Source organism: Solanum stenotomum, chromosome 2 (genome assembly GCF_019186545.1).
Source record: "Solanum stenotomum isolate F172 chromosome 2, ASM1918654v1, whole genome shotgun sequence".
Lineage (NCBI taxonomy): Eukaryota > Viridiplantae > Streptophyta > Magnoliopsida > Solanales > Solanaceae > Solanum > Solanum stenotomum.
The window spans coordinates 25,477,174-25,504,735 of NC_064283.1; the positions used below are offsets into that span (position 1 = coordinate 25,477,174).

General features: G+C 37.8%; 1 protein-coding gene across 3 annotated transcripts; it reads right to left on the reverse strand.

Annotated features, from left to right (window-relative positions):
* Window positions 1-207: 207 nt before the first annotated feature.
* LOC125854366 (regulator of nonsense transcripts UPF2) lies at window positions 208-27,562 on the reverse strand. 3 transcript variants are annotated; one of them, XM_049533892.1, is made up of 18 exons: window positions 27,454-27,562; window positions 26,681-26,774; window positions 26,433-26,520; window positions 25,617-25,819; window positions 23,917-24,261; window positions 23,206-23,310; window positions 22,815-22,942; window positions 14,071-14,247; window positions 13,889-13,967; window positions 12,742-13,059; window positions 12,439-12,636; window positions 12,239-12,340; window positions 11,488-11,739; window positions 11,192-11,410; window positions 4,829-4,999; window positions 3,460-3,645; window positions 1,433-1,897; window positions 208-1,197 (listed from the first exon to the last, which is right to left on the reverse strand). In XM_049533892.1, exons 2-18 carry the CDS (start codon window positions 26,741-26,743, stop codon window positions 703-705), a joined length of 3,594 nt encoding a protein of 1,197 aa, XP_049389849.1. In that variant the 5' UTR covers window positions 26,744-26,774; window positions 27,454-27,562; the 3' UTR covers window positions 208-702. The 3 variants fall into 3 exon arrangements, with proteins under 3 accessions (XP_049389849.1, XP_049389851.1, XP_049389850.1); XM_049533894.1 differs by lacking the exon at window positions 27,454-27,562 and adding an exon at window positions 27,378-27,399; XM_049533893.1 differs by lacking the exon at window positions 27,454-27,562 and adding an exon at window positions 27,281-27,301.

Below are 27,562 nucleotides of genomic sequence, written 5' to 3' on the forward strand. Positions count from 1 at the left end.
ATAATCCCACAAATCATGGTTATTGTATATGATTAGAATTCTTACCAAATATGACTTCCTAATTAAATATGTCAAAAAGTGAAAACGGTTAGTGATACAGGTCCAAGCAGTTACATGGCTTTGACTAAAGCAACAGGTTCTTTGAAATGTAAACCATTTAGGTCAAATAAGCTAATTGAACCAGATATCAATTAAAAGCCAGTCAGCTATGAAGAGGAGCAACTCATTCCTTTTTAAAAAAAAAAAAAACAAAATGGGGGAAAAGTAAAATGTTCAATTCCCTAGACACAAGTGTTCAGAGATGAACTTGCCATTAATCAACAAATACAAGCCAACCAAGCTCCATAATTAAGGCGATTTTCAAGCGAAACTGGGCATGAAATGTTCTTTCCTCTCTGCCTCTACATACTTTGGCTATTTTAGTATACTCACAGAATATACACGTATAGCAAGTCATTTGCTAAGTTAGAACCTTGACACAATGGAAGAGGTGGCACCAACTGATATACATACCATCTGCATTCACAGATCTCTCCTACGTACTGCGATTTTCAGGACGCAATTTCGGACATGCTAATGCCAGTCCAAGAGAAACCACCACCCTCAATTGGCATGGAGCCTTTTTTCCATTTCCAAAAACAAATATGTACCAACGTGATAGAGATGCGATAAGTCATTGCATACTGCAACATGAGCTTGAATTCATCTTCTCCTGCCATAATAAAGGCCACCACCTGAATGATGCAGATAGCGATGACGTGAGCCACTGCCCCTACCAGGTGCATCCCATGTGCTGCCCCTTTGAGAAACCCTACTCCCACTGCTTTGAGTCCAGCTTGGTGGCTGGTTCCCTAACCCATTTAGCTCTTCCTCCTCTCTATCATTGTACTCCAGAACCAGCCTCTTGATGTCTTGCTTTTCTTCAAGTTCAGCTGCTTCTTTCTGTTTTGTGCTCTGAATGAGGGAGCAATCACGAGGAATGAGCATTTTCTTTGTCTGTTGCTTATTACCTCGCTTCACGAGAACCTTCACTGGAACCTCCTTACTTCCTCCAGCCCCTTCATCCAATGTCTCATCACCACTCTCCCCTTCAACCCCGCGATGGTCCTTGGTTGGGCCCTCAAAGACATTCATTGGTATTGTCATGTTTAGTGTAGGCCTTCCCCGTAATTCCAATTTTCTTGAATCCAAACTTTCCTGTGAACTCATGTAACAATAACCATCAGTAAAAAGGGGACAACTTTTCATGTGTAAATTATAAAGGGAGTAGCTAATTAGCAATTAAATCTGCAAGCATAATATATCTTCAATTATCATTTAATTCCTTTATATTTTATCAAATTGATTCCCTGACTTCTAATTTCTACAGGGGAGGGGGTGGGGGAGAAGGAAGACAGAGAGAACCATCAGCAGACCAGAGTCCTATACTTGCCTGCATCAGAGCCCGAAGCTCTCTCTCAAATTCTGCTTCCTCCAGAGGATCAACCTCTGCAACCTTTGACCTGACATGTACTTTATCCTCCTCATCAGAACCCGGTCCATCGCCCTCATCAGATTCATCCTCAGTGTCACACCTATCATCCCGATTCCAATCATCTGTCTCTTCATCATCATCATGAGCCACATGCTCAATGGTGCCATTCTCTGAATCACTTTCAGTCTCCACAATCTCTTCATGCAATCCATTCTCCTCAATGCCATTTGAAAGGCTTTGCCCATTTACAGACATTCCAGAGGTAGTTCTGCTGGGAATTTTCTCGGTCTCAGAGTGCTTCTCATTGTTGGTTTTTTCAGATGTAACTATGCGCTCATGTTCCTCAAGGTCAACTAAAGCAGCATTGACTTCTTCAATTGATGCATATCTCGTCATGTTAGGACGTAATTCAGCAAATAAGTCCTGGGAAAAATGTGAGCTCAATTTGAGAAAGATTTCCATGAATGAAGGGTTAATTCTTGTGGAACTTAACCCATAGAATGGCCATCATAATTTAAAGCAAAGAAAACTAACAAAGTCACACCCGAAATTTCAAAATTTTGCACTCCCAATATTTATAGAAAAATCACATTGATCTCCAGAGAAATTTGTAGGAAGAAACCCTAAACCTTGAGCCAACATCTATTTTGACAAAACATTCAAGTTGACTCTTTAGAAAACATAAAACATTAAATATCCTCAGTTATTCCACATCGTCCCTATCTTACCTCCACTGTTTGGTCCAGCATTTACTAGTTCGAGGAGCTGCATTTCTAGAGAACTTTTTGGTCCAGCAAAATTTACTAGTTTGAGGAACTGCATTTCTAGAAAAATAAAGGCCAGATCAAGGGAGTATTTGCTAAAGAGGAATATAAATTTCCATGTTGGTACTTCCACTACAGAGATTTTTGCCCCTGAAGTAGCAAAATACAATTATTTCTCTTTCCATTTATCCCTTTAGTTGAAATATCTGCATGTTGTAACTTTCAGGTCCTCCTGATTTGTTGGACCAGGTGACTATTGCTTCACTCCACAGTAACCTACATTCATAGTCTGGACTAACCTCACGAGTGTTGAGAAAGCACGGACACTAAAAGAGCACTTTTTTAATGACCAAAAAGTCCGTCTAGAGCCAAGGCCAACTGCAGCCTTCAAAACTCGGGGGTGATGAGCGAGCCCCTCTAACCTCTTCACTCAAATACTGGAATACGTTCGTTTGGTGCATGGCTCAAACTTGTGACCTAAGCACAAGTCCCTCAACCCGCGTCAATTGAGCCAACTCTGGGGGGCTTTGAAAGAGCATTACATTGCCACTTACATGTAAAATTGTTTGTGTATTTGATAATACAGGTAACCACTACTTAGCCAAGGCAATATAAACTAATGCTTTCACATAGGACAGTACAGATTAAGAGCCCGTTTGGATTGACTTTAAAAAAGTAGCTTTTACATCAAAAAATAAAAAGTCAAACTTAAATGACTTTTAAGTCAAAAATAAAAAGTAGGGAGAGTCCTACTTTTGGTTTTAAACTTTTTTTAAGTCATTTTAAACTTATTTTAAGTTATTTTTAACTTTGTCAAACACTCCCAAAAGCTAAATCCAAACAGGCTCTAAATCCCCTCAACACATAAATCCTACCATTGCAAAGAAATATAAAATCACAAAACCAAACAACAAAAGAAACTGACTGAAGCGAAGAGCGTAAATGTGACATCAGACCTTCATGCACACAACAATTTTGTACGCGATATAAGTAGGCAGTTTGCATATTTTCAGCCAGGAATGGATGTATTTGCTTATAGTTCCCAATATTGTGTAAGACTATGTAATTATATTTTTGACTCACAATTGTGGGGAACAGCTTCTAATGTACTTTATGTAATGTTATAGGGCAAAAGTAAGTTACGTTTCTTCATTTCTAGTGATGAGTTTTTGCATAGTACAGGCATGAATAGAGATGGGTAGAGAATCTAAAGGAACCAACCTGTAAGTCAAACTCTATATCCAGGGGAAGTACACCTTTGTTGAGTATGTATCTCTGGAAATGTATTAGGAACCGATCAAGTTTTCGCTTTGATGAACCTCGATCAAAGTAGTGTCCACAGGTTTCAAGTAGCGTAATAACCATCCTGATGCGGAAACAATCCTCGGGAGGATCCAATACATCTTGCTGAGGGGAAAAAGACAGACTTGCATAAGATGGCAGTAAATGGTTCACTCGAATACGAAATTAAACTAGGAACGAAAGCATTTGAATTTCATCTAAAAATCCCAAATCTATGGCATAACAAAGGCCACCAGAATCCATCAATGACATTCTTTTCTTTTGATAACCAAGAAATCCCCAAGGCCACCAGTATGCAAGCAATGAAAAGATATTACTAACATAAGTCGAATAAAGTGGCATGAGTGGAAATCCTGAATATTGTACAAGTTCTATAATAATATGTTAAGGGCATGAAAGCTGGTAGCGCAGGTTGGATCTTTAGCCTAAATTCGTTCGTTCCCGGTTGAATGAAGCCTATTCATTTCATAAATACATATCGATGACTGTGAAATAATAAGATAATTATATCCCATTATTGCCAGATTTCCTTTCACAAGGATAGCCACGGTAACGCCCCGTCAGTGTAGTCAAAGGCTAAAAGCTCAAAATAAGCTCTCCAGGTCTAATGGGCCTTTAAGCTCAATCAAGGTGTGGGTTTTAATTTAAAAAGGCACATGAAGGGAAAAAATATATATGTAATTCCAGAAACAAATTAACAAACTCATTCATAATGTTTTCCTTAACAATTAATCTACTTATTTGCCGATTATATTTGTTTTTTAGTACCACTCTATTTCAAGACAGAACACATGGGCAATGAGGTGCATGCCTTGGTGCCTTGCCTACTCAAAAGCAAGGCTTAAGTGAGGCAAAGCACCCTCCTTGAGCTTCAGGGCTTAAATGCGCCTTAAATGAGTCTTTGACAAAACTGCACCTCTTCAGGAACAAGTTGTCCACCATGAGGTTCGTAAAGCTAATTACAATAACCAATGAAACAAGGTTATGAAAACCACAGTTGGAGAAACTTCATTTTTTGTGTTCAAATTTATTCCATCAGTTTTCCGTGGTTTATAACCAGTTAGTTTGAGTGTATCTGTCATCTTCAAGTCATGTCATTGTCTCAAGGATTCTTCAGAATGAGAATAAGTTCCAACGCCGGTCTTGCAATTGCAGAGCTTATATGTTCCAACGAGAACAGGCCACGCAATACCATATTCTAACAGCCAATGCTAACATAGACTGTTCTCCAAAATAAATAGTACATAATGCGTATGCAACTGAAGATTGGTTAAAAGGGCATCCATACCTCTGACGTTCCATGGCCAAAAACGAGAATCAAATAGAGCGTATCAAATATCACAGAGGAATCAACAAGTTCATAGTTATACAACTCCCCTAGGAAACGCATGTGAGCAATACGTCTTTGCTGCATCCCATAGTCATTCAATTCTAATCCCACCCTGATCTCCTCCAGAACCTGTAGAAATTAGAAAGTCGAAATTTCAATTGCAAAAGCGACATCAAGTGTATGACGCAATTAAATCGTATACATCAGTCGAATAGAGCAGAATGAACATAGAGGAACCATAGAGCAGACCGTAAGCAATTTGGGATTAGGGCTATTTGATTGATCGATTGGTATAGTGGTTAAAGATGCATAAGCCTTTCAGCACTAGTAGAACAACGTCATGAGGTTATTTGTGGTTACTTACAAAGCATGATGAGATTAAAAAAAAATATAGAAGGAAAATCATTAAGATCTAAATTTGTATACGCCACATAAATGTGGTTCAAAAATTGAAAAGGACTGTTCAAATTAGGAGGGTTAATGAACGCGGGTCAAATTAGGATGTTTTAGAGGTGTCAATGAGGATGGCTTAAAAATGGCGGTCAATAAACTGGTTAAGCATTGACAAACTATTCGACATATGCCATACCTAGCTTATTAATGCCATAATAGTCTTTCTAGTCTAAGAGCAGCCTGAAATTGGAAGTTCAGACTCAACGTGAAGGAAAGTGCTTCTACTCTCTTTTTTTTATAAGATGTGCTTCTACTCTCTATGATCCCTCCACATAGTGGTACATCACCAGACTTGCCTTAGCTTTCCTTCTTAGGACCCAACCCGCCCAACTTGACTCGATACAAATTCAAAGTTCTCCCTTTGCTGTTTTAATGCACTGAAAGAATAACAAGAGTTAACAAATCCAATATTTAACGTGATAAGACAGCTTACAATTGCTATGCTATTTCCAGTTCCTATCTTCTAAGGTTGTTATTTGGAAGCTATAATTTTGGCTTAACATAATGATTTTATGAAATGAAAATAAATTTTGGTCAAATAAATTTATTAAATAAATCTAGATAGTTAGATGTGCACATACGAGTACCAAAATATTTTTTTAAAAATAGTTACAACCATAAGGTACCAGTCAGAGGTAATTATATTTTCAGAAATTAAACTTCATTGTTAATAGTATATTATAGAATTTATTATGAGAGAAAAATGAGTACACACGCCATTGAAGTGTTAAATACTTTGTTTAAGAATTTATTCATCCCTACCCTAACATTTCAGTAGACATACAAAAATTCCAAGATATTTTTCTTCAGATTTCATTTTGAACATTGCAAACTTCAATGTTTAAATAGAACTTTTTTTTCTTATACTTCTTTCTTTTTCCTGGTGGTGGTGGTTTTTTCCAAGATGGGCAGAATTCGATCTACAATAATTTAGAAAATACTAAAATGAAGAGATTGACAAGTTATTGTGGACCCATGACCATCACATTTCTCACATTTCCAGAGCAGGTCATGTGGGACATTTGTGGAGCTTCGCCAGAGAAGATGGAGTCGCCGCGGCGGTCTGGTTCGTGGGGTGTCTGGTTCCTGTTGGTTGGTGGAACAGTGAAGAAAGGAAAAATGGGTTTATTTGGGTGTGAGTTTTTGGGATTATAATTATCCGGGTGGGTTTTTTAATTGTGGGTAAAAATTAAATAAAATTTGGATACACCGTAAAGATTATGACACGTGTGTCAGTTCAAACTTCAAAGGGTATATACAGGTCATCAGTGTCCTTAGAGTATAACAAAGGGTATTTAGATACCATTTACGATAGTTCAAGGTTACATTTGTCCTTTTTCCGACCTCTTTTTTATTTCCTCTTTTTGTTCCCTTTGAAGGTTGTCAACATATCCTTAATGTTGAAGAATGCAATCTTTTTTTAGAATTCTTTTAAGACGGCTAAGATGCCCGAGGAATGGAGCTGGAGTACAATGGTTTTGTTGTACAAGAACAAGGGTGATGTACAAAATTGAAACAACTAAAGGGGTATTAAGTTGTTTAGCCACACTATTAAAGTTTGGGAGAGTGGTAGAGATGAGAGTGAGAAGGGGTGTGTCTATTTCTGAGAATCAGTTTGAATTCACGTCAAGCCGTTCAACCACAGAAGCCATCCATCTTGTGAGGAGACTGATGGAAAAATATCGAGAAAGGAAGAGGGACGTATAGTGTTCATTGATCTTGAGAAGGCCTACAATAAAGTCCTGAGAGAAGTTTTGTGGCGATGTCCAGAGGCAAGAGGTGTATCGGTGGCCTACATTAGGGAGATAAAGAACATGTATGAACAAGCTAAAATGCGAGTAAGAACAGTGGGAGGAGACTCAGAGCACTTCCCTATCTACATGGGATTACACCTGGGGTCAACTCTTACTTTGTTTCTATTTGCCTTGGTGATAGACGTATTGACTCGAGACATTCAAGATGAGGTGTCGTGGTGTATGTTATTTGTGGATGACATAGTATTGATTGATAAGACGCATAGTGGAATTAATGCTAAGTTAGTGGAGATAAACTTTGGAGACTAAAGGGTTCAGGTTGAACAAGACTCCGACAGAATATGTGGACTGCAAATTCAATGATGCCATGCATGAGATAGGCATAGAAGTGAGACTTGACACACAAAATATCCCCAAGAGAGATGATTCAAGTCTCTTAGGTTTGTAATCCAAACGAGTGGGGACATCGGCGATGATATCACACATCATATTGGTGCGGCATGGATGAAATGGAGGCTTGCCTCCTAGTCTTGTATGATAAAAAGGTACCGCCAAAACTCAAAGAAAAGTTTTATACAGTGGTGGTTAGATTGACATTGTTGTATAGGACTAAGTGTTGGCCTGCACGCCAAATTTCATTTATTTATTCTATTAAGCACTTCTTTCACATCATTATCTTTGAAAAATGCCACCCATGTCAAGAAGATGAGGATGTTGAGGTGGACGTGTGGTCATACTAAGAGCCATAAGATTAAAAATGAGAATATCTAGGATAAGTGGGAGTGTTTGTGGTGGACAAAATAAGGGAAGCGAGACTGAGATGGTTTGGACATGTGAAGAGGAGATGCATAGACACACCAGTGACGAGGCGTGACAAGTTGGCTATAGAGGGTACGATGAGAGGCAGTGGTAGGTCAAAGAAGTATTGGGGAGAGCTGATAAGACAAAATATGATGCAGTTTCATGTTATCGAGGACATGACCTTAGGTAAAAGGGTGTGGAGGACATGTATAAGGGTAGAAGGGTAGTAGATAGTGTAGTGTTGTCTTGCTTATGGTGGTTGGTGTTTGCGATGATACTAGTCATATTATTGTAGTTCTTACTTTTAATTTTTATCATAGTTTATTATTGCTTTTAATAATATGTCATATTACGTTGTTTATTATATTTCAATTATCACATGATTTTATTGTTGTTTTGGCTCCTATCAGGCCGCCGGTTCATTGTTTTCTTGTTATTTGCTATTTTTTTTATGACAAGGGAAACCTGCAGCCGCTACCCTTTGGGTGCGCATAGGGTAAAACCCCCACTCCTATGCAATAGCTCGCAAACCACACAGAAGAGGTAACCCACACTAGGCAAGCCCGATGCGACGAGCTCGACCCAGAAGGCAAACCCCTTGCTTTTGTTGGCAAGGGGTTTCGAACTTGAGACCTCAAACATGAAAGTCCCAAGCCCACAAAAACAACTCTACCTCCACGAGGTAGTGATAAGGTATGCGTACATTCTACCCTCCCCAAAAGTCCAAACCTTGTGGGATTTCAATGGGTATGTTGTTGTTGTTGTAAAGTTGTATTCTTCATCATTAAGGACATGCTAGGCTTCTAGCAACCTCCAAAAGGCTATAAGACCATAATGAACTAAAAGTAGAAAATAACAGTAACTATAGAGATCCTAAAAAGTCTACTAACTATTCAGCTTCTTCTATACCCTCTTCTTTACACCAAAAGTACAAAGTATTGATACAATTCTCTTTGATTTTCTGGATTGAGTTAGAGATATGCTCAAGCATTTGTTGATTCTGTCTCTATATTGACCACCATATGCATGATGGTACTATATTCCACCATTCTTTCTGGTTCATGCTCCCTCCTCTCCTTTATCCGGCAACTGACTAGATCAGCCGTGTGTTCTGGCCTTACCCAATTTTCTTGAGACAAACCTAGAAGCATAGACCAAATCTGTGTAGTAATCTTACAATGAAGAAACAGGTTACTATATTTGTTTCCTCATTTCCTTGCAAAAGAAAACATTGGACATAATCTGGAAGTCCCTCCTCAATTTTGCATGAGTGAGACATGCTCTTCTGGTCACCAACCAAGTAAAAATCAGGTATTCTACCTCTTGTGTGCAATTGTCATTCCCTGAAAAATCTGGTATTTTTATCACCTTGTTTCAACCATAGTACTCTAGATTAGGGCTATTCAAATCCGAACTGAAACAGATAACTCAAAAGTCGGACTGAAAAAGAGTTACTGGCTTATTAGTAATAGTTCTTGGTTTAGCAGTTTCGGTAACGATTTTGATCGTTTTATATATTGGTTTATCGGTTCTTAATGGTTTGAGATATTTTCTCAACGGGTTAACCGATTACCCGATAACATAATTAATAAATTACATTCATACCATTCAGTATACAAAGTCCTTGAGACTAAGGGTTTAGGTTTATACTTCCATTTCTCATTGTCTCAAACTCTTGGTTATTCTACAAGGTGCCAATGTTTGGTTCCGAGCAAGATGCCATCCGTCAACTTATGTGCAAAGGTTCATTTGGTTTGTCACCTTGTTTCTAAGAGATTTTCAATAATTTATTTTTTGTTTGAAATCTAAACGTTAAACGGATATCGATCAATAAACAACAAACCGATATCTTAATGGTTCTATAATGGTTTTAGCATGTCTACAAACCAATAAACTTTAAAACCGAACCAAACTGATCAATATGCAGCCCTACTCTAGATTTCTATCTCCATTTTAACTCTTCATTCTTGGGCATTTCCTCTGGTTCTACTACAATTGTTGCTCATACCATCATTTCATCCTCACCTCTCTACCTCCACGAGTTAGTGGTAAGGTTTGCGTACACTCTACCCTCCCTAGACCCCACCTGGTTTCACTGGGTATGTTGTTGTTACCATCATGTCATCCTCAGACAGGTCTCTGCTTTCCTATATTAGATCAATATCAACAAATTCCTCTAGCACACCTTCTTTTTGTGTTGTTGGTCATTTTGGTTCTGCTCCATTCTTTCAGTTTCTGTTTCAGCAGCCTAAGTTTGATGTTGAGTTTGTAGTCTGAAAGGCTACTATATTTAAATTCATACTTCTATTTCAGAAGTTTCTGAAATCTTTGCCAAGTTTTATTTTAGATCATTTTGTTCGTTCCATCTAGGATTTCGCCACTTCTAAAAGCAAATAAAATCAGTGTGGTCGTGTCATCCAAAATTACCCGAACATAAATATCTATAGCAGCTAAAATTGCAAAATCCTAGTTAAGACAATATTGGAGGGGTTCATAATCAATAATTCCGCTTTAATTATATGGGTGGGGTCAAATCAATACATATGGATCGGTTAATTTAATTCACATTAGATTAACACTTGGACCAATCATACACTGCCACATGATTTTTTTAAAAAAAATAAAGCCCTGTCTAGTCAACATTAGTTTTAGGGGCATTTTTAAGCCAAAAAAGGACATTGAGAGCATCTTTGGTCCAATAGGTGGAAGGAGAATATTCTTTAGCCAAATTCAATAGGTTCGGGGCATTTTTAAGCCAAAATATAACGTTGAGGGTATTTTCGGTCCACTAGGTAGAAGGAGAGTATTTTCGAGCCAAATTCGATACGTTAGGGGCATTTTTGGCCTTCTTCTGAAGAATAAAAAACCATTGGTTCAACTGTAGGTCAGAATATACTTAAAATGTGATAAGCAATTAATATTCATGCAAATTTTGCAGCTGCAGATATATCCCCTTTTTGCCGATTCCATTACATTATACAAAAGAAATGCATAGTTAAGATGAAAATATTCATTACTCTTTTTTTATTGTATATACTCTCAACTCTTTTCTGAAGATAGTAATAAGATATAGCTATTCTCCTTAAGAAGATAGTAGTAAGAGACAGATATTCTCCTACATACAGTTTTCACCTTTTCTCGTCTTCGCCAGGTTGGTTTTACGTTTTTTTTTTCTTTTAAATTTCTTTCTTGGGTCGTCCATGCTGCAGTTAATGTGATGTTAAAGGAGCTGGAAATAAGTTTGAAGATCAAAGGATTGTATATGCTTTAAGTAGTGGAAGTGACAGACTTTTGTGCATTGAGAAGGACAAACCTCATCAACAACGGCAACAGAAAAATCATCATGATAGCGGCTTAAACAAGCAGTAAGTGATGCAATCAAATGAATCTGACCATACTTGCCCCTGTGAACTTTCATGAAGCACTTCAAAAGGTATGCCTCACATTCACTCCAAGGAAGCTTACGAAGCTGTCTGAGCACATGCTCTAATGAAGACTTGTCAAGATCCGAAAAGAGCAATTTTCTTATGTACTGCATAATCCACGGCATAAAATTTAAATTCTGTAGTATCCAGTTTATAAACCACAGAAGTTGCAAACTACATGTACCTGATGCAGAGGAGGCCGAATTTTAGACACTCGTGCAGATCTTTCTGGTGGCTTGCATAAGTAATATGCATTCTCCACTAAGGTGATGTGGCGAGGATCCAAATTTTTAACATTCTTCAGACGCATCAATATTTCTAACATGTTTGCCATGCGTATTGTAGTTTCAGGAGATCGGTAGAGAAAACGCCCACATGTCTCGAGAAGATTGCAAGCAACATCAATATTGTGATGACTGAAATCATCTAAACAAGCCTGCGGACAAAGAAAGCAGTAGCATCAACTCAAACATAATTCTTACTAGCCCTAAACAATATAACGTCTAATCTACAAACTTTACAACAACAAAAAGAACTAAACACATTTGAAGCCCTTAGCATGCAGAACTGTTGGTCGTAGTTTGGTTATCTATCTTCAGTAAGGACCTTTAGTCTCTTGACTTGAGTGGGGTTGCTAGAGAGCAGAGCTTACGATTATACCATGAGTCTGTTTGTTATCACGACAATTGTCATTGTCGAGGCCAATGCTGCTTTTGCATCTGCATACTTATTTCTTCTCTGGGTAGTGGATATAGACTTATTTTCTTGAATTTCTCAATGAGTTTATCAAGATAAGCATTGTATATCAAAAGTATGGTATGGTGGCTATGTGCTACAGGAGAGCCGATCCCAAACTAAGGTTTTTAGAAAAAGGAGGCTAAATCATCCCTCCTCAATTTACCACTAAGAATATACTGTAAGCTTACTGTTCATACCTTCAGACAACTGAAAACAAGGCCAGGTGGAGCAATTCGGAATTTGCAGAGCTCTCCAATAAAACGAATATTCCTTATTTTTGTTTCTATATTCATTTGATCCTGCAAAGCAGACATAATTTTTTTTTAAAAAATGTTTGCTTCTTATTGATGGTATCCTTTAAGTCAATGGATAAACTGCATATGTAGGCTACACTTACCTTCTTATTTATCAAAAAGTTGAACTCCTCTTCCAACAACTGTAAAAGCATAGAAGAAACATCCTTCATGCAAGTTGACAGAGTGGCAACCATGCGAGAGTAGTATGGCAACAACTCTAGTGATGTCCTGGGGACATTGAACAATGCCCTAACAAGTTTTTTCCTACTGGACTTGGAATTCAGATAGCAAAACTCCACCTGTAAAATAAAAATTAGGCACAGAAGTATAAATTACAAATGAAGCCACAAATAATTAAATCTTAAACAGGGATAATATTTGAAGCTTTAAGTCAGGGGCATTACTGTCAACTGGTCAATCAAATCACGGCTAACACAACCAGGTAGCCGCTGAAGTAGACTATCCAGATTAGTTCCTTCAACACCTTTTGCTTTCTCCTTATCACCTTCTCCTTTTCTTTCAGCTTCCTTTTCTCTTGCTTTTTCCTTATCAGGCTCTTTATCCTTTTCATCTTTATCCTTTTCTTTTGATTTTTCCTTGGTCTTCTCTTTATCCTTCTCATCTTTATCCTTGCCTTTATCATTTCTGTCCTCCTGTATAGCTCCAGCATCTGCAGTCTCTTGTGCAGCAGTCTGAGTTTCATCTGCATCAGGTGTTGAATCCTTCACCAGGAAGACAAAAAGCATCATGTCAATAATACATGACATCATATAATCACAAAGCAAAGAACGATCAGAGTGACCCTGCAGCATCAATCATAGCAGGAGCACAAAATAAAGTTGTACTTTGTCCGTAAAACATCCAAAGGCTGTTAACAGGCTCAAAAAGTAGTATTTCATAACAAATATGTTTTCGATAAATTAGTGTTCAGTAACATTTATTTATCTTTTGATAGGTAGTGTTTTATAACATATATGTGACAGGAAAAACCGTAGCATCCACTTCCCTTCTTGCCAAAACACAACAAACATTGCAAAAGAATCAAACTTTACGAAGTTACAGACTTCCCATCTTCTTAAAACTCCTAATTCTGCAAGCAACATTAAGAAAAGAATATAAGCAAACTACCATGTTGTCACTCAGAACAAAGGACAATTGTATGCCAGCCATGACCTCTTGTGGATTGAACATATTCATAAGAACAAACCCTTAAAGACTGGTAATAATGAAAATAAAAAATAAAATAGTGTCTATTCATTGTCGACTTGTCGTAACCCATTCCCCCCAATGCTTTCTTTCAGAAAATTTCAACACACTTTCATGAAATGGTACAAGAAAACTCTGGCTACGAGTACAAAGATCACGTAACACTTTGAGTTGAGCTACATAATGCAAGAGCAAGCAGCTAAACAAAGGATACCAGAATAAAATTGATAAATATCTCCTATAAAGTCAACCTGAAAATTCCTTGTGACAATAGTTCCTGTTATAAAATCAGAAGCCAGAGGGAAGTAAAAGAGATAAGGCACATGATAACACCTAAATTCTTACAATTGAATGCTCTTGCCCTTTCGCTTGTTCACTCAACTTTGGTTCTGCTTCTCCAAGCAATACAGCTGGAACAAATGCTCTGCGAAAGGGAAATTGCTACTTATGATACAAATCTATAACTACACATCCCACTTCAGGAAACAAAAAAAACAAATAACCCTTCAAAGTATCCTGAAAATAACCTGAGATCTGGTAGACATTCATAGAAAGCCCTTGTATCTTCATCATCCCACAGGGCCTCTAGGACAGAAGAATCTTTACTACCACCAGGGGATGATGCATCTTCGCCCGATGTTACCCTGGTTGTATGACCATCCTCGGGCATCACCGGAGGTTGCATGTCAAGTGCTTCTGCCAATCTGCAATACGAGAATGCAATAAATTAGTGTCTAAATGTAAATAACAGGAAACACAAGGATTTTATGTAATTAAAGTAAGGTACAAAACTAAACAAGCGAAGAGGCAGTTAAGAACATAAGAATAAATTTGTAGTCAAAACCCACAAACACCTTCAAGGCATAACAACATACGTAACAAAATGAGTCACGTAGGAAGAAAAGTATGCGGAAATAAATGTAGCATGTACTGAGTAGCATCAAGACCCTAGTGAGAGAAAATTATTTGCCTAGTACCTTAACTTGTCTTAATTTCAGTTTTCACTGATTGCAAGTGCTGGTTGGCAAAAGATGCTACGACATGGGACATATGCCCTCTTATAGCGGGTTAGGAAAGAGGCTTCAGGCTTCAATATCAATTTGGTTGTTGCTGGGCACATTATCATCACTATAGAGAAAACAGTCTTCAGATATACAGCTGATGGATTCATATCACACACATAAGCAGAGTCTCATGTAAGCGTTCAAAATATATTCCCCCGTACTAGGGTGAGGGGCATGCACAGAGATTTCAGACCAAGGGAAACAGAAATACAGGAAATTCCCAGCTTTAACCTGTTTTGCAACTTATACTAACTGTGAAATTGTCATTCACATTCAAGTAAAGTACTCTAAATCATTATACACTTTTACGAGGTGTAGAAGTGCAAGTGCTCGTGCTCGTAACCATTATCCCAAACCCGGAAAAAAAAAAGTGGGCAACTTTTGGAGCGTACTCCAGAATATATAGTTAATGATGTTGTCTGCCATCCGTCCTTATTTTCTATTTCATTATCCTGGCCTTCAATTATCTGTCCATGTCATGATCAATATATATATATATATATCGTGTTTGATCTGTTATGTAATAAAATCCTTCAAAGTAGTGTCTAGAGAGAGGGGCTCCTACTTCTCTCTAGAAGCTAGAAAACTTAAAGATCTGCATTACAAGGAAGCTTTGTCAACTGCCCTTACACTGGATGGAGGGTGCAGAAAATTGCACAGGTGAGTATGAGCCGATGTTCAGATTGTCGGCAGGTCATATTGTGGAAAGGAAATCTTTCTTTGCGATGTGCTTGGTGGGAAGGTTTGAGAAGAGAGTGACTTCACCAGCTGGTTTCCCTGTGAGTAGCAAAGACATGGGCAGTGGAACCATAGATTTAAGTATCTGTCTTCCATGGGAGACTCTACTTTTCTCTTCAAATTCTCTAGCGAGGCAGAGACGGTCTGGGTCCTTGGAAGGGCGATGGAAAACAACTTAGTCTTCATAAATGGTCTGAGGATACAGTTCTTCTGAATGTACAAAGGCGGAGAGGAGTTGGGGTGGTGAATGTGCTAGATTTACAATTGCATCTTTGGTGCAATTATTTTTTCAGATATATTGGGGATAAGAGTGGGGGTTTCTTGGGGATGGATTGCAGCCTCACTGATGTGTTGTGGGTCAGGGTTTTGGCGAGGAAAGGGTGAAGTATGCAGGTGTCTATGATGGTACAAGGGGGAGACGAGAACTTCAGGGTCTGGTTAACACCAGATTTCAGCCCTGAAATTCTCAAAGAGAGACGAGATAGGGAGGATAGAATGGGAGGAGGAGATAGGGAGAAAGTGGAGAGAAAAAATCAATTTCCTGAGGAATAGAGGTCTCATTCACCAGCTTCCATGGCTGGAAAGTTTTTTACGGCTAAGGGAAAGGAGAAGATTGACGACAGGTTTGAAGTTGAGAGGGAAGATCGAGTATACCCCTGAATTAGTGAGAACCTGTTTGGAGGTAGAAACTTAACCGGTTCACTAACAAAAATGAACTGACTTAGCTCTCCAAAAAAAGACCAGACCTGTCGTTTTGTCAACAGTAAAGGGCAAAACATAGCTGGAGGGTTCCAACAAGGTCCTCAGCCTCTAGGGGTGTCGGAACACGTGGCTGATTTTCTGTGAAGGGGGACGAAGTGCAGGAAGTGGCGAGTGGATGCTGCCATGCCCAGTGAACAGGTACGCCGGAATCCCGACGCTGACAGGGCTATTGCTGACGAAAATTTCACTGGTGGTGATCAGAATCACTGCAAAGTGAAAAAAGACTTTGGGGCGGAGGGGAGGGGGGGTTGTTTCTACCAAGGGTGCTGCAACGATGGGGTCGACAGGAGGGTCCTGTTTTGACGTCGGAAGGATCAGAACACCCAGTTGATTTTGTCGCGGAATCTTCCAATGTTTCTTGCGGGGACTCAGAGAAGGCAATTCCTGTCTCTCGCTGGCTGGATAGGGGTGAAATGGGTCCCCCATAGCTATGGGGGGCAATTCCAACAAGCAGTCTTCTCTAGAAAAAAGGTCCCCCATAGCATATTGTTGTGCAGGGAGGAGTCTCTGGGGAATTTTGCAATTTTTCTTTCAATTCAGATGAGGGTGTTACTAGGAACATCATTGGGGTAGCTGAAAAAGGTGTGGGGAGAGGAAAATTTCCAAATGGGCAGAAAAGAAGTATATTAATTTCTGGAACTTCTTAGGGGTATCTTTTGAAGTTATGGGGGGGGGGAGTCATGGATCTTTTTACTTTTATTTGAATAATAAAGAGGCTAGAGGGAGTGATGAGGTGAAGGGAACAGAATTAACAGAGTTAAACCATCCTAGCTTGGGTGGAGCTCAGAGGAGGGGGTAAGCTTTTGGTGTATGGTAGGAGAAATAGAAATGCGAACAAATGGAAGGAGGGGGGTGAAGGGTGCAAAGGGGGTGTTGAAAATAGTTTCGTTGATGAACTGCAAAATCATTAGTTGGAATGTGAGGAGGTTGAACAGCCCCAACAAAAGGGCTGTTTTAAAAGCAGGCTTTAGAGAATGGGGGTAGACTTGATTTGTATTCAAGAGACAAAAAAGGAGTCTTTGACGGATGGGTTAGAGACAAGTGTGTGGGGAGGAAGATGAGTGAAGTACAATTGCATTCCAGCCCGTGGCAATGCGAGTGGTATTCTAGTTCTTTGGGATGACAGGAAGATAGAGTGCTTGGAGGTTAAAAGGGGGGAGTTTATGATTGGTGTGAAGTTTAAGATATTGGGGATGGGGTAGGATAAGGTTTGGGAGGAGTCTATGGAACTATGGGATAGGGTTCAAAGGAGAGGTTTGGGGTGGGGAGTAAGGAGATGGGACATTCCTTGGGTAATAGGGGAATTTTAATCTTATAAGATTCCCGGAGAACAGGGTGGGGTGTAGGGTGATATCTAGGGCCATGGAAGAGTTCTAGGAGTTAATTGATAACCATTATCTTATTGATTTACCTTTGACCGGAGCAAACTTCACCTGGTCCAAATGGGAGGACTCATCTTCAAGATCTAGATTAGAATAAATTCTTAGTGCCTACTTCTTGGGAGGAGTTGGCACCCGGAGTGTTATAAGTCCCTTTATTGAGGTTGACCTCAACACAAAGGCGGATCTAGGATTTGGAGGTCCTGGGTGCCACATTGTTCAAGTAAGAAAAGCGGGTCGGTTGTTTTAATTTTGGATTATAATTCGAGTTATTTATCTTTTTTTTATTTTTATAAATAAATCGATGAAACATGCATGTTAGTAATATTTTCTTTTAGATATTATGAGATTAAAGATAACTAAACAATTTGATTTTTTTTTCTTTTTAGGAATTAGTGGCCTTATTCACTGAAACTTTGAGGAAAAAAGATTTTTCACACTAAAATTTGAGCTTGTATAAACCATCTAATAGTGTTAACTTAATATATTCATATTCCATTGACTTAATGTGTTGTTGCAAATATATAACAGAGAGAATAAAAATTTTAGTTTCAACCTAGTCATCTTACTTAGCAAGAACGTCGGTAAAGATCGAAAGAACCTTCAAATTAAAAGAACTCGAATAATAATATTCATCATTTTTAAAACTACTATTAAAATATATTCTTAATATAATAATATTTATGTGACGTTCACAATTCAGTACTCATTAATAGATAAAGAATAAACACGCAATACTCATATCAAGTGATTAATAATTAGTGAAAGAGAAAGTAAAAAAACTTAAATCATTAGTTCTCCAACCCCTCATCACCAGTCCATATTTATATGAGCAACGAATATCAGGGAGCATAGACCTATTAGACTGGTGGGAAGCATCTATAAGATCGTTTTTTTTAAAATAAGATCTTACCTAAGGTACTATCTAATAGACTTGAGAAGGTTCTGAATGAGACGGTCACATCTTCACAAAATGCTTTTGTGGAAGGTAGACAAATCTTGGATGTAGATTTGGTGGCAAACGAATTGGTAGATTTGAGAAAGAAGCAAGGTATACCAAAAGTGTTGCGTAAGCTAGATCTTGAAAAGGCTTATGACCATGTAAACTTGAAGTTCCTAGAGTTCATTATGCTGAAGATGGGTTTTGGAGAGAAATGGAGAAAGTAGGTCAAGCTTTTGTATTTCTTACGTGCGCTACCCAATGTTGGTGAACGGCAACCCGTGTGGATTTTTGGCAGTTCGAGAGGGTGGAGGCAGGGGATCTTTTATCACACATGCTCTTCATTTCAGTGATGGAAGCTTTGAGCATGATGATGGATAGAGTTGTTGCTGGGGGCATAAAATATTTCAATGTTGCGGTTGGAGGTGTTGGGTCCGTATTGGTTTCTCATCTTTTGTTTGCAGATAATACCCTTGTTGTTTTTTTATGTAGATGGGGTCAACTAGATATTCTAGGCTAAGAATAAACTTGGTCTCAGGTGGTGTGATGTCAGGCCTCAAAATTAATCTTAGAAAATATGAGATCATTGTCATTGGTGAGGTGAACAATATTGACTTGACCACTCAGGTTTTGCATTGCTGAGTAGGGGCTTTTCCTATTACTTATTTGGATCTTCCGTTAGGGTCTTCTAATAAAGACATTAAATCTGATACTTTAGAGAGTCAAGAAGAGGCTTGCAGGTTGGTAGAAGAAATATTTGTCCAAAGGAGGAAATAAAGTGCTTATTAAGAGCACATTATCAAGCATCCCCACTAACTTTGTCTCTTTTTCATACCCCTCCTAGTGTTATTGGGAAATTGGAAAGGCTCCGCATGAACTTTTTTTGACATTAGACGGGTCAAGAAATTTCCATTTGATCTAATGGGAGACTGTGACAACTCCTAAAAGTTGGGGAGGATTGGAACTTAAAGACTTATGAGTCTTTAACAAAGCTTTGTTAGGGAAATGGTTGTGGAGATTCCGAGTGGAGGTCCAATCCTTATGGAGAGAGGTGATAGATGAGGGGTTGGAGAACTAATGATATCACTTTGGCTTTAGGTTGTGGAGTGTGGAGGAATATCACGAAGGAATGGACCGAGTTTTATGAAAACATCTCTTTCAAGGTAGGGGATGGGAGAAAAGTTAATTTTTGGGGATACAAATAATGTGGAGACTTGTGCCTAAAAGATGAGTTTTCGAGCATTTACGGGTTTCTTGTCAAAGGGAGGCGTTAGACCAACATATAAGGGGGTCATGAGCAGGGACGTCTTAACCCCTAGGCCACTAAAGCCATCGCTTGGGGTCCCATATTTTTTGGGGCCCCATTTTTAAAAAACAATTACTTATATATGTTGTTTTTAAAAAAAAAAAATTATATGTACTATGAGCGCTATGATTTCTACTAATGAAATTGCATATGACATGAATATAAATATGATTTCATAAGAAACAATTCGATGAAAATATGGATAACGAAATCACTAAGTCCCTTGAAGAATCTTTAGAGTTGATTACGTTATATATGTAGAGTAGATCAAACTATTTTTTCACTTTAAAATAGATTTGAACCAATTGAAGCATATAAAAATATTTTTGATTTCTTATTTAGTGGTAAAATAATGAGATTACTAGATGATGAATTTTTTTAAAAAATATTGTCTTAACCTTGAACTTTCTTTAACACATACTAGTGATTCTGAATTGATGGTTTAGATTTATTTTTTGAATTAAAAGTGTTAAAGATAAATAATACAAGTAGAAGATAACGATGTAATGAGAATACTCAATCAAATAAAAAGACTTGATTCTTTTCCAAATACACATATTGCTTATAAGATAATGTTAACAGTTCCTGTAACCGTTGCCTCAACCGAATTTTTCTTTGTTCAAAATTAAAATTGATTAAATCTTCTTTAAGATCAACAATGTCTCAAGATAGATTGAATGAGTTAGATATATTATCATTTGAAAAGGAATTATTAAAACAAATTGATTATAAAACAATACTTAATGACTTTGCATCTGAAATAGCTAGAAAAGTATATTTTAAATAAAAGTACATATGATGAAAAAAAAAATTAGGGCCCCTCTCTTAAGTTTCGCTTTAGGCCCCCAATGTTGTTGAGTCGGCCCTGGTCATGAGGAGAAGAAACATTTAGGGATTTTAGGTTTATGAGGAATTTTCGGGATTGGGAAGCAGATAAGTTTCAAAGGTTGCAAGCTCGTCTCCATCAACATTGTGAGCCAAGTGACAGACCCGATACTTGGTGATGATAGTTGGGAACAATTGTGATTTCACTATCAAGTTCAGGAAGAGGAGGCTTTTCGTATAAAGTCGATTTGGATCTCTAAGGTGCTGAGGAAGGTGTGCTTTTTTACATGGTTAGATACTTGGAGATGCTAGTTGGGGAACAATTGTTATTTCTCTGTCAAGTCCTTTTTATGAAAAGCTTTTGTTGAGGGCATAGGAGGCTTTTCCTGAAAAGTTGATTTGGATTTCTAAGGTGCCAAGGAAGGTTTGTTTTCTTCACATGGTTAGCTGCTAGAGGGGGTGATCGTAACGGCCGAAAAGCTTAGGAAAAGAAAGGTCGCATGCATCAGTTGGTGTTACTTATGCAAGATGGCCGGTGAGGATGTAGATCATATTTTTCAACATTGCAGCTTGGTCACGAGACTCTGGTGGGATATGTTTAGCTGGTTTGGTATTTTGTGGGTGATGCCTAGATCTGTGAAGGTCCTGTTGTTTTGTTGGAAAGTGGAAGAAGGAAGAGCAGGGCATAGAATGTTGTTCCTTTGGCAGTGATGTGGATCATCGGGAGAGAGAGAAATAGGAGGGCTTTCGAAGGAGTAGAAATGAGCTTTGGGCAGTTAGAGGAGTAGCCTCCCATCCCTCATTTATTATTGGTGCACCCATGTAGTTCCAGGATGTATAGAGAAATGGGTGTCTTTTGTAGAGAACCATATCATTTTGTAGGTTCTTCACTGTTTGCTATACTTCTTGTATACAGCCTCTTTTGGCCTTCCATTAAATATAATTGTTTACCTCATCAAAAAAAAAAATCAATATTTTAAAAAAAAACTAGGAATTTAGTTACTCCTAAATCTTTCAGCCAATCTGTCAAAAAAGGATCAATATTATAAAACTAGGATTTTAGTTACTCCTATATCTTTCAGCCAATCTGTCATTCTGGTCTAAGTAGTCAAAAACTAGCCCTCCAAACCTAGGCCCCTTAATTTTGTCTCATGTCTCCCACAAGAATTTCACAACCAACCTTCATCAAAATCATATGCTAATTCTAGTCAGTAAGCTGTTTGAGGGAGATAACTAACTCATGCAAGCATTCATGACCATCATCATTGGGTGTTACCAAAAGTCAGCATGCAGGTGAAGCTTTCTCTAGTCTGCAGGAACATGGAAGATCGTTTCTGTAATTTGCTGAATGATAAGGGGTTCAAAAGCGCTTACAGTCTGTTGTACACAGAGGCGTATCCAGGAATTCGTCAAGATGGGTGCATGAATACAAAAAAATGCATCTTAAATATAAATTTGATAAGTTTGACTTTTAGGTTCTTAATATGAACCATTAAATTTTAAAAATTATAGGTCCAAAATATAATAATACTATTAGTTTTAAATTTTAATATACACATTTGATTTAATTATATAAAAATCATTTAGTGCAAAGTTTTTTAGGAACTTCCAATGTAAAGCACTTGAAAATTTTGAAAGATTAAAGGAAAAAAAACAAAAGAAAAATTAGTTGAAACATCAAAAGTATAATCGATAACCACTTGGGGAGGTGTTACTCAAAAGGACAAGATAGATATAAGACTTAAATTTTTATCCTTACTTAGAGAGGTGCACTCAATCATTATTGTATTTTTATATGATACTTTAAACGTGGGTTCACATATTTATATTTAAATATTTTTTAAAAATATGACACTATTATATATGATCTAGAGAGGGGAGCATGGGTTCACGTGAACCCACGGCACCCCCTCTAAATACGCCCCTGGTTGTACACAGATAACATGCAAACTTGCATGAGAGAAAGAGTTTTATTAGCCTATTATCTCTAGCAACTAATGTGAAACACCATTTAGGAGTGGTTAATAGTTAATACCCATGACTAAGAGATTGGCTTAGAGTCAGGGGATCTGTAAATCACAGTGCTCGACTGAACAAGTAAGGACAACTATTTCTTGCAAGCATGGAGCTGAGAATCTGAACACTCATGAAAGTCAATACTCTCCTCACCTGCCTTTTAGGGTACAAAAGGAGTAAGCACTTGAATTTCATCTCCCATGACATCACACAGTACATCAATAGATATATAGGCACTTACCCTGAGATGCCACGATACAGCTGGTCATAAGCTTTCCGCAGTTTTTCATATGCAGAAGCATTCTCCTCATTCAGTTCACCTTTGGCAGATAAAATCTTTTCATTTTCATGCTCCATTTGCCGAAGTGACTTCAATTTGGTGTCAAGAAGAAAAGTATCATCAGTCATCACAATTATCAAAGGGACAATTGTGTGAATTTCTTAGAAGCTTTCAGGAAAGCAGCATAGACGAAGAAGATTCCACGTACAAACACTTTTAAAGATGGCTCAAGCATGGTATAATTATTAAAGGCACCAAAAACTGAGGAAGAGAAGACTAGATCACACTACTAATCTAGCACCTTCCCTTCCAGATTCAAAGTCTTCCAATTTAAGAGAGGAAAAAGCCTTACAGCATGCTCAGACTGAAGAAGTTCTACAGACGCATCATAATATGTTTGGAACGCCTTCCTAAAGAACCTTTTCTGATCAGTAGTCACATTAAGGGCCTTGAAAAGCTGCAGCAGAGGGCAACGTATAAGGAATTCTGAACGTGGAGAACGTTAGCAGACTGTAATGAAGCATTAAACAAAGAAACACGTTAACAGCATCAAGTGCTAGCAAGTTAAAACTCATCACAAACTTCTATTCTGAAGTCAACTGTAATTCCAAAACAAATTGGTTTAGAAGAGATGAGTCAGCACTCCAATCAAGACCCATGTCAAGTCATTGACTGACAATCCATCTAGTTCAACAACCTTTAACACCTTCCAAAGACAACAATCAAGCCATGCTAAAAAGGGTCTCTGCACTACGAAATGACATATATCCAAGGGAATCTATTCAGATACAAGAGCTTTTGATAAAAACTCCATAAGGGCAAAATGGTAAGATCAACCAATCTATGGAAGAGCAGAACTAACGGAAGATAAGAGTTTGACCGTATATTCAGTAATAAACTACGAGATATTCTGAAGTATATTCCTTTCCCTGAGTTAAATAACATAGAGAAAAAATAGTGATGTGTCATAAGTAGCAGAGAGCAAGCTATTTCCAATGCTAACTTTTCGACATTACATATTTTGCTCGGGAAAGGAGGAAGAAAGGAAAGGGAAGTGGTGTACCTCCTCAAGAATATCTTGGCCAGCCAATGGAAGCCCAAGAAGGTATCTTCCTTGTCGAGCAAAGCTAGCAAGAAGTGACAAATTAGTCTGAGTTGCATCACGGTCCTTCAAATGCTCAACACTCGTGAGGTCCTTAACAATGTTCACAAAGATGCCAGTATCGTCAACAACTCCAACAAAGTAAAGTTCCAAAAGAAGTTTTAAAGTGCTACGCTTTTTCATAGCCCTCGCATTTCTGTCCACGTCTACATCCTCTGCAGCTTTTCCAAGAAAGAAGATTTTCACAAGGCCTTGAACTAGACTTGGTGAAAAGTCCTTGTACCGCCGATGAAGCAAAGAACAGATCTGGGATAGGAAGAAGATGCATCAACAGAAATAGAAAACAATGTATGTTCAAAAGAGAAACACAAAACTTAGATACATCAACAGAAATAGAAAACAATGTATGTCCAAAAGAGAAACAGAAAGCTTAAACTTCACCGTTTTTTATTTATATTAGAAGCTTGTCTTGGGCAAGAACGTAAGAAGTCCTTTTTTACGAGACTCTAAAGAGAGAATATGTGCTAATTAAGAACCATGCAACCAAAAATGCATGTCCTCTAAAGCATATATCACTTCTAAGTTGACAGCCCATGTGGGATACAATTTGAGTAAGTCAGCTAAGAAGCTTACTCTAATATGACTTTCTAGTTTCTACTGCCACACACGTGATGGGATATGGTGTGTGTATTCTTATTCGCTCTTAGTACGTTTTATTTTAAACTGATATTGCTCTTAGTACATAGGTAAGCTAAAGATTCCTTCCGGCTCTTCCCATAAGGATTCTCTACAGTTGGTCCCCATGGTTCATATCCATGCCAAAGTGAGTTTGCACAAGAACGTTAGGTGTGTCTACTATATGATACTTAGCAAAGGCTAGCCTCCATGGTTGTATGGCCTATGTACCGGTAAAAGTAGTTGGTACAATATAGTATTGATACCAGCAAATACTGACTAATATTTCAGATTTTTACCACAAAAAGTATTCAGGCAATGGTAATTAAAGGGAATCTAGAGTAGGGTAGATTGTCATGAACCGAATGACAAAACAGAACTAGACTCCCAAGAATGAAGAGGCCAAGCACAAAAGAAAAGATGATCTGAAGTCTGGATAGAAAAACTTAGTTCATCGTCAGCTACGGGAGGATGTCACAACAGAGAAAAATATGAGTCTCACCAAAGAGAAATTGCAGAAGTTAGACAATTCCTGGTCTCACTTCTGACAGCAATTAACAACAGAAAACAAAGGTGAAGTTTGAGGGTCCAATAATCTCAGTGTTTTGAGTAATTCTCGTTAAATCACAATTTTTCTAAGGAGATTTAATAAACCCTAATCTTCGATATGACAAAGTTCTCCTTCAATTCTTGTCAAACTTTGGACAAATTTGACCACCTTTTGGCCAAGAAGTACATTCTCAGAAAATATCATCAGCAGCAGGGAACAACAAGATTTTGGAACACAGTATTCACCCCTAAAGCTATTATAGTTTGTTTTGACCACACTTCCCGCATTTTACAGGCCCAGTATAGTATGAAGAATTAAACTATATTTATTGTAGGCATAATCTAATAATTCGAGCAAGAGCAAGGCAGAGCAAACTTGCTAGAAAAAGTAAACGGTTGACAAATTAAACTAAATCAGAGATCAATCAAGTAGGTACCAGCACTGCAGCTTGTATGTCTGCAGCCCGAAGCTTTGCATCACAAATAGCAGTCACTGCTTCACTTACAAACTTGCTTAAGTTGACACTGCGCAACTCTTCCATCAAACCTTCTCGCTGCTCTTCATTAATCTGTTTTAGTTTTTTAATAACTGCAGTATTGCGCTTAATACTAGAATCCAATGTCCTTAGAAAACCAGTGTCTGAAAATTAAAAAAAAAAATCAGCAGGTCAGCCTCAACAAAATGCGCCAATATGTTCAACGGGGAATATAAATATTCCATATCAAGCCAAATTCCCAACTTCTGAGTAGCTACATATGTGTTAGCAAGTGCTAATATAGGAGTAGAAAAATATAGTCATTGACCTTGATATAGAATTGCCTCATAGAAAGCCAAGTAGGGGGGGAAATATTGAATCAACAACAACCTAAGTTACTAAAACCACTTTTATTCTTGTTACCCCTTATGACCATGAAAGAAAAACAAATAGATTATGTATGAAATGAAGTGTAATTTAAAATTGTTTGTCTATAAACTACTTCATCCTGGGGCCAAACTTCTGAGGCCAATATAGCAAATCAAATAGTAACTTTTATCTGGTTATTCCTACATGACATGTAACTTTCCAATAAGGATTAAAAGATAGTATCAAAGTTACCTAATTGTTACATGTCAATTCTCATGTTTATCACTTACAAGTTCATGAAAACTAAAATGAAGGAAAAGGGAATGGAAGAATGGAAAGAAAAAGAACTGGAGTGAGGAAAATAATGGAAGAAATGATTTCACAAATAAATATAACACTCAGAGCAACCTGGTCGTTCTGGATTCAGATTATTCTGCCTAAGAGCTATCTTTGCCTCAACAGATTTTTTGAATTCCTCATGACGAGCCACAGCTTCCTGTATGAAGATACCAGCATAAATAATTGGAAGAACAACTTAATTTCAGTAAGAAAAGGAAGGAAACACTAGAAATGTTATTGGAACTTCATCAAAGCTGTTGATTAACTATTTTACCAAAGAAAACTAAGAAATCGTCTCTTGAAAATATTGGCATTACCTCATCTTCATGTTTCTCTGGGTGTTCCACTCCAACACGACATTCATCCTCAGGATGTTCCATCTTTGTCTATATGACAGTCTGCAGTCTTAAGCTATTCAAGAAATAATTTATTAGCAGAAATATTGACGATCATATTCTCTTTAATTATAACAATCATGGTAAACTCAGAAAAGTACTATTACAGATATTGAACATCTTCTGCATTTATCATTACCTGAAGAGCCCTACATAACAGACTTTCACCATAAAAGAACTTATTTTTATCCTTATCAAAAAGAAACCTTTTTGCATAAAAGAACTTCAAGTCAATCAAATGTCGAAACCTAAGATAGTTAGAACTTAGTGCCCATTTTCAGGTTAATTGAAAAGAATTTACAAATTACTACGAAATTGTGACTGAGAATTCATAATACAAGTAACTAGTTTTCTTTGTTCTTTCTTCAATTTTTTCCTCCTACTGAGAAATTTAGAAACAAGGGAGGGCTCAACCCTAAAAAATAAGGGCCTCAAAAACCCCTAAGAACCGAAAAGCCCCAAATTCAGTTCAAACACACACCGATACATCATGCATGAGAAAAAGGAAGTTGAAATACGTACGCATATACATCCGAAGACGCCAAATCGCAGAGAAAAGAAATAAATTCGACCAAAACGCTAGATTAATTAAACGAAGAAACAGAAGTCGAGATCAAACCATCAGACCCAATAGCAGAGCAAGCAGTGAGTAGAACACAGAGACAGTAAATCGAGAAGATGAAGGAGATACATACATGGGAAGAGACAATCAGAGCTGAACAAATCTTAGATGAAAATTATGTAAAATGTTAATGGCGTTCCTAGGTGAGAAGCACCGTACTAAGCAATAGCAGAAAGAACGAC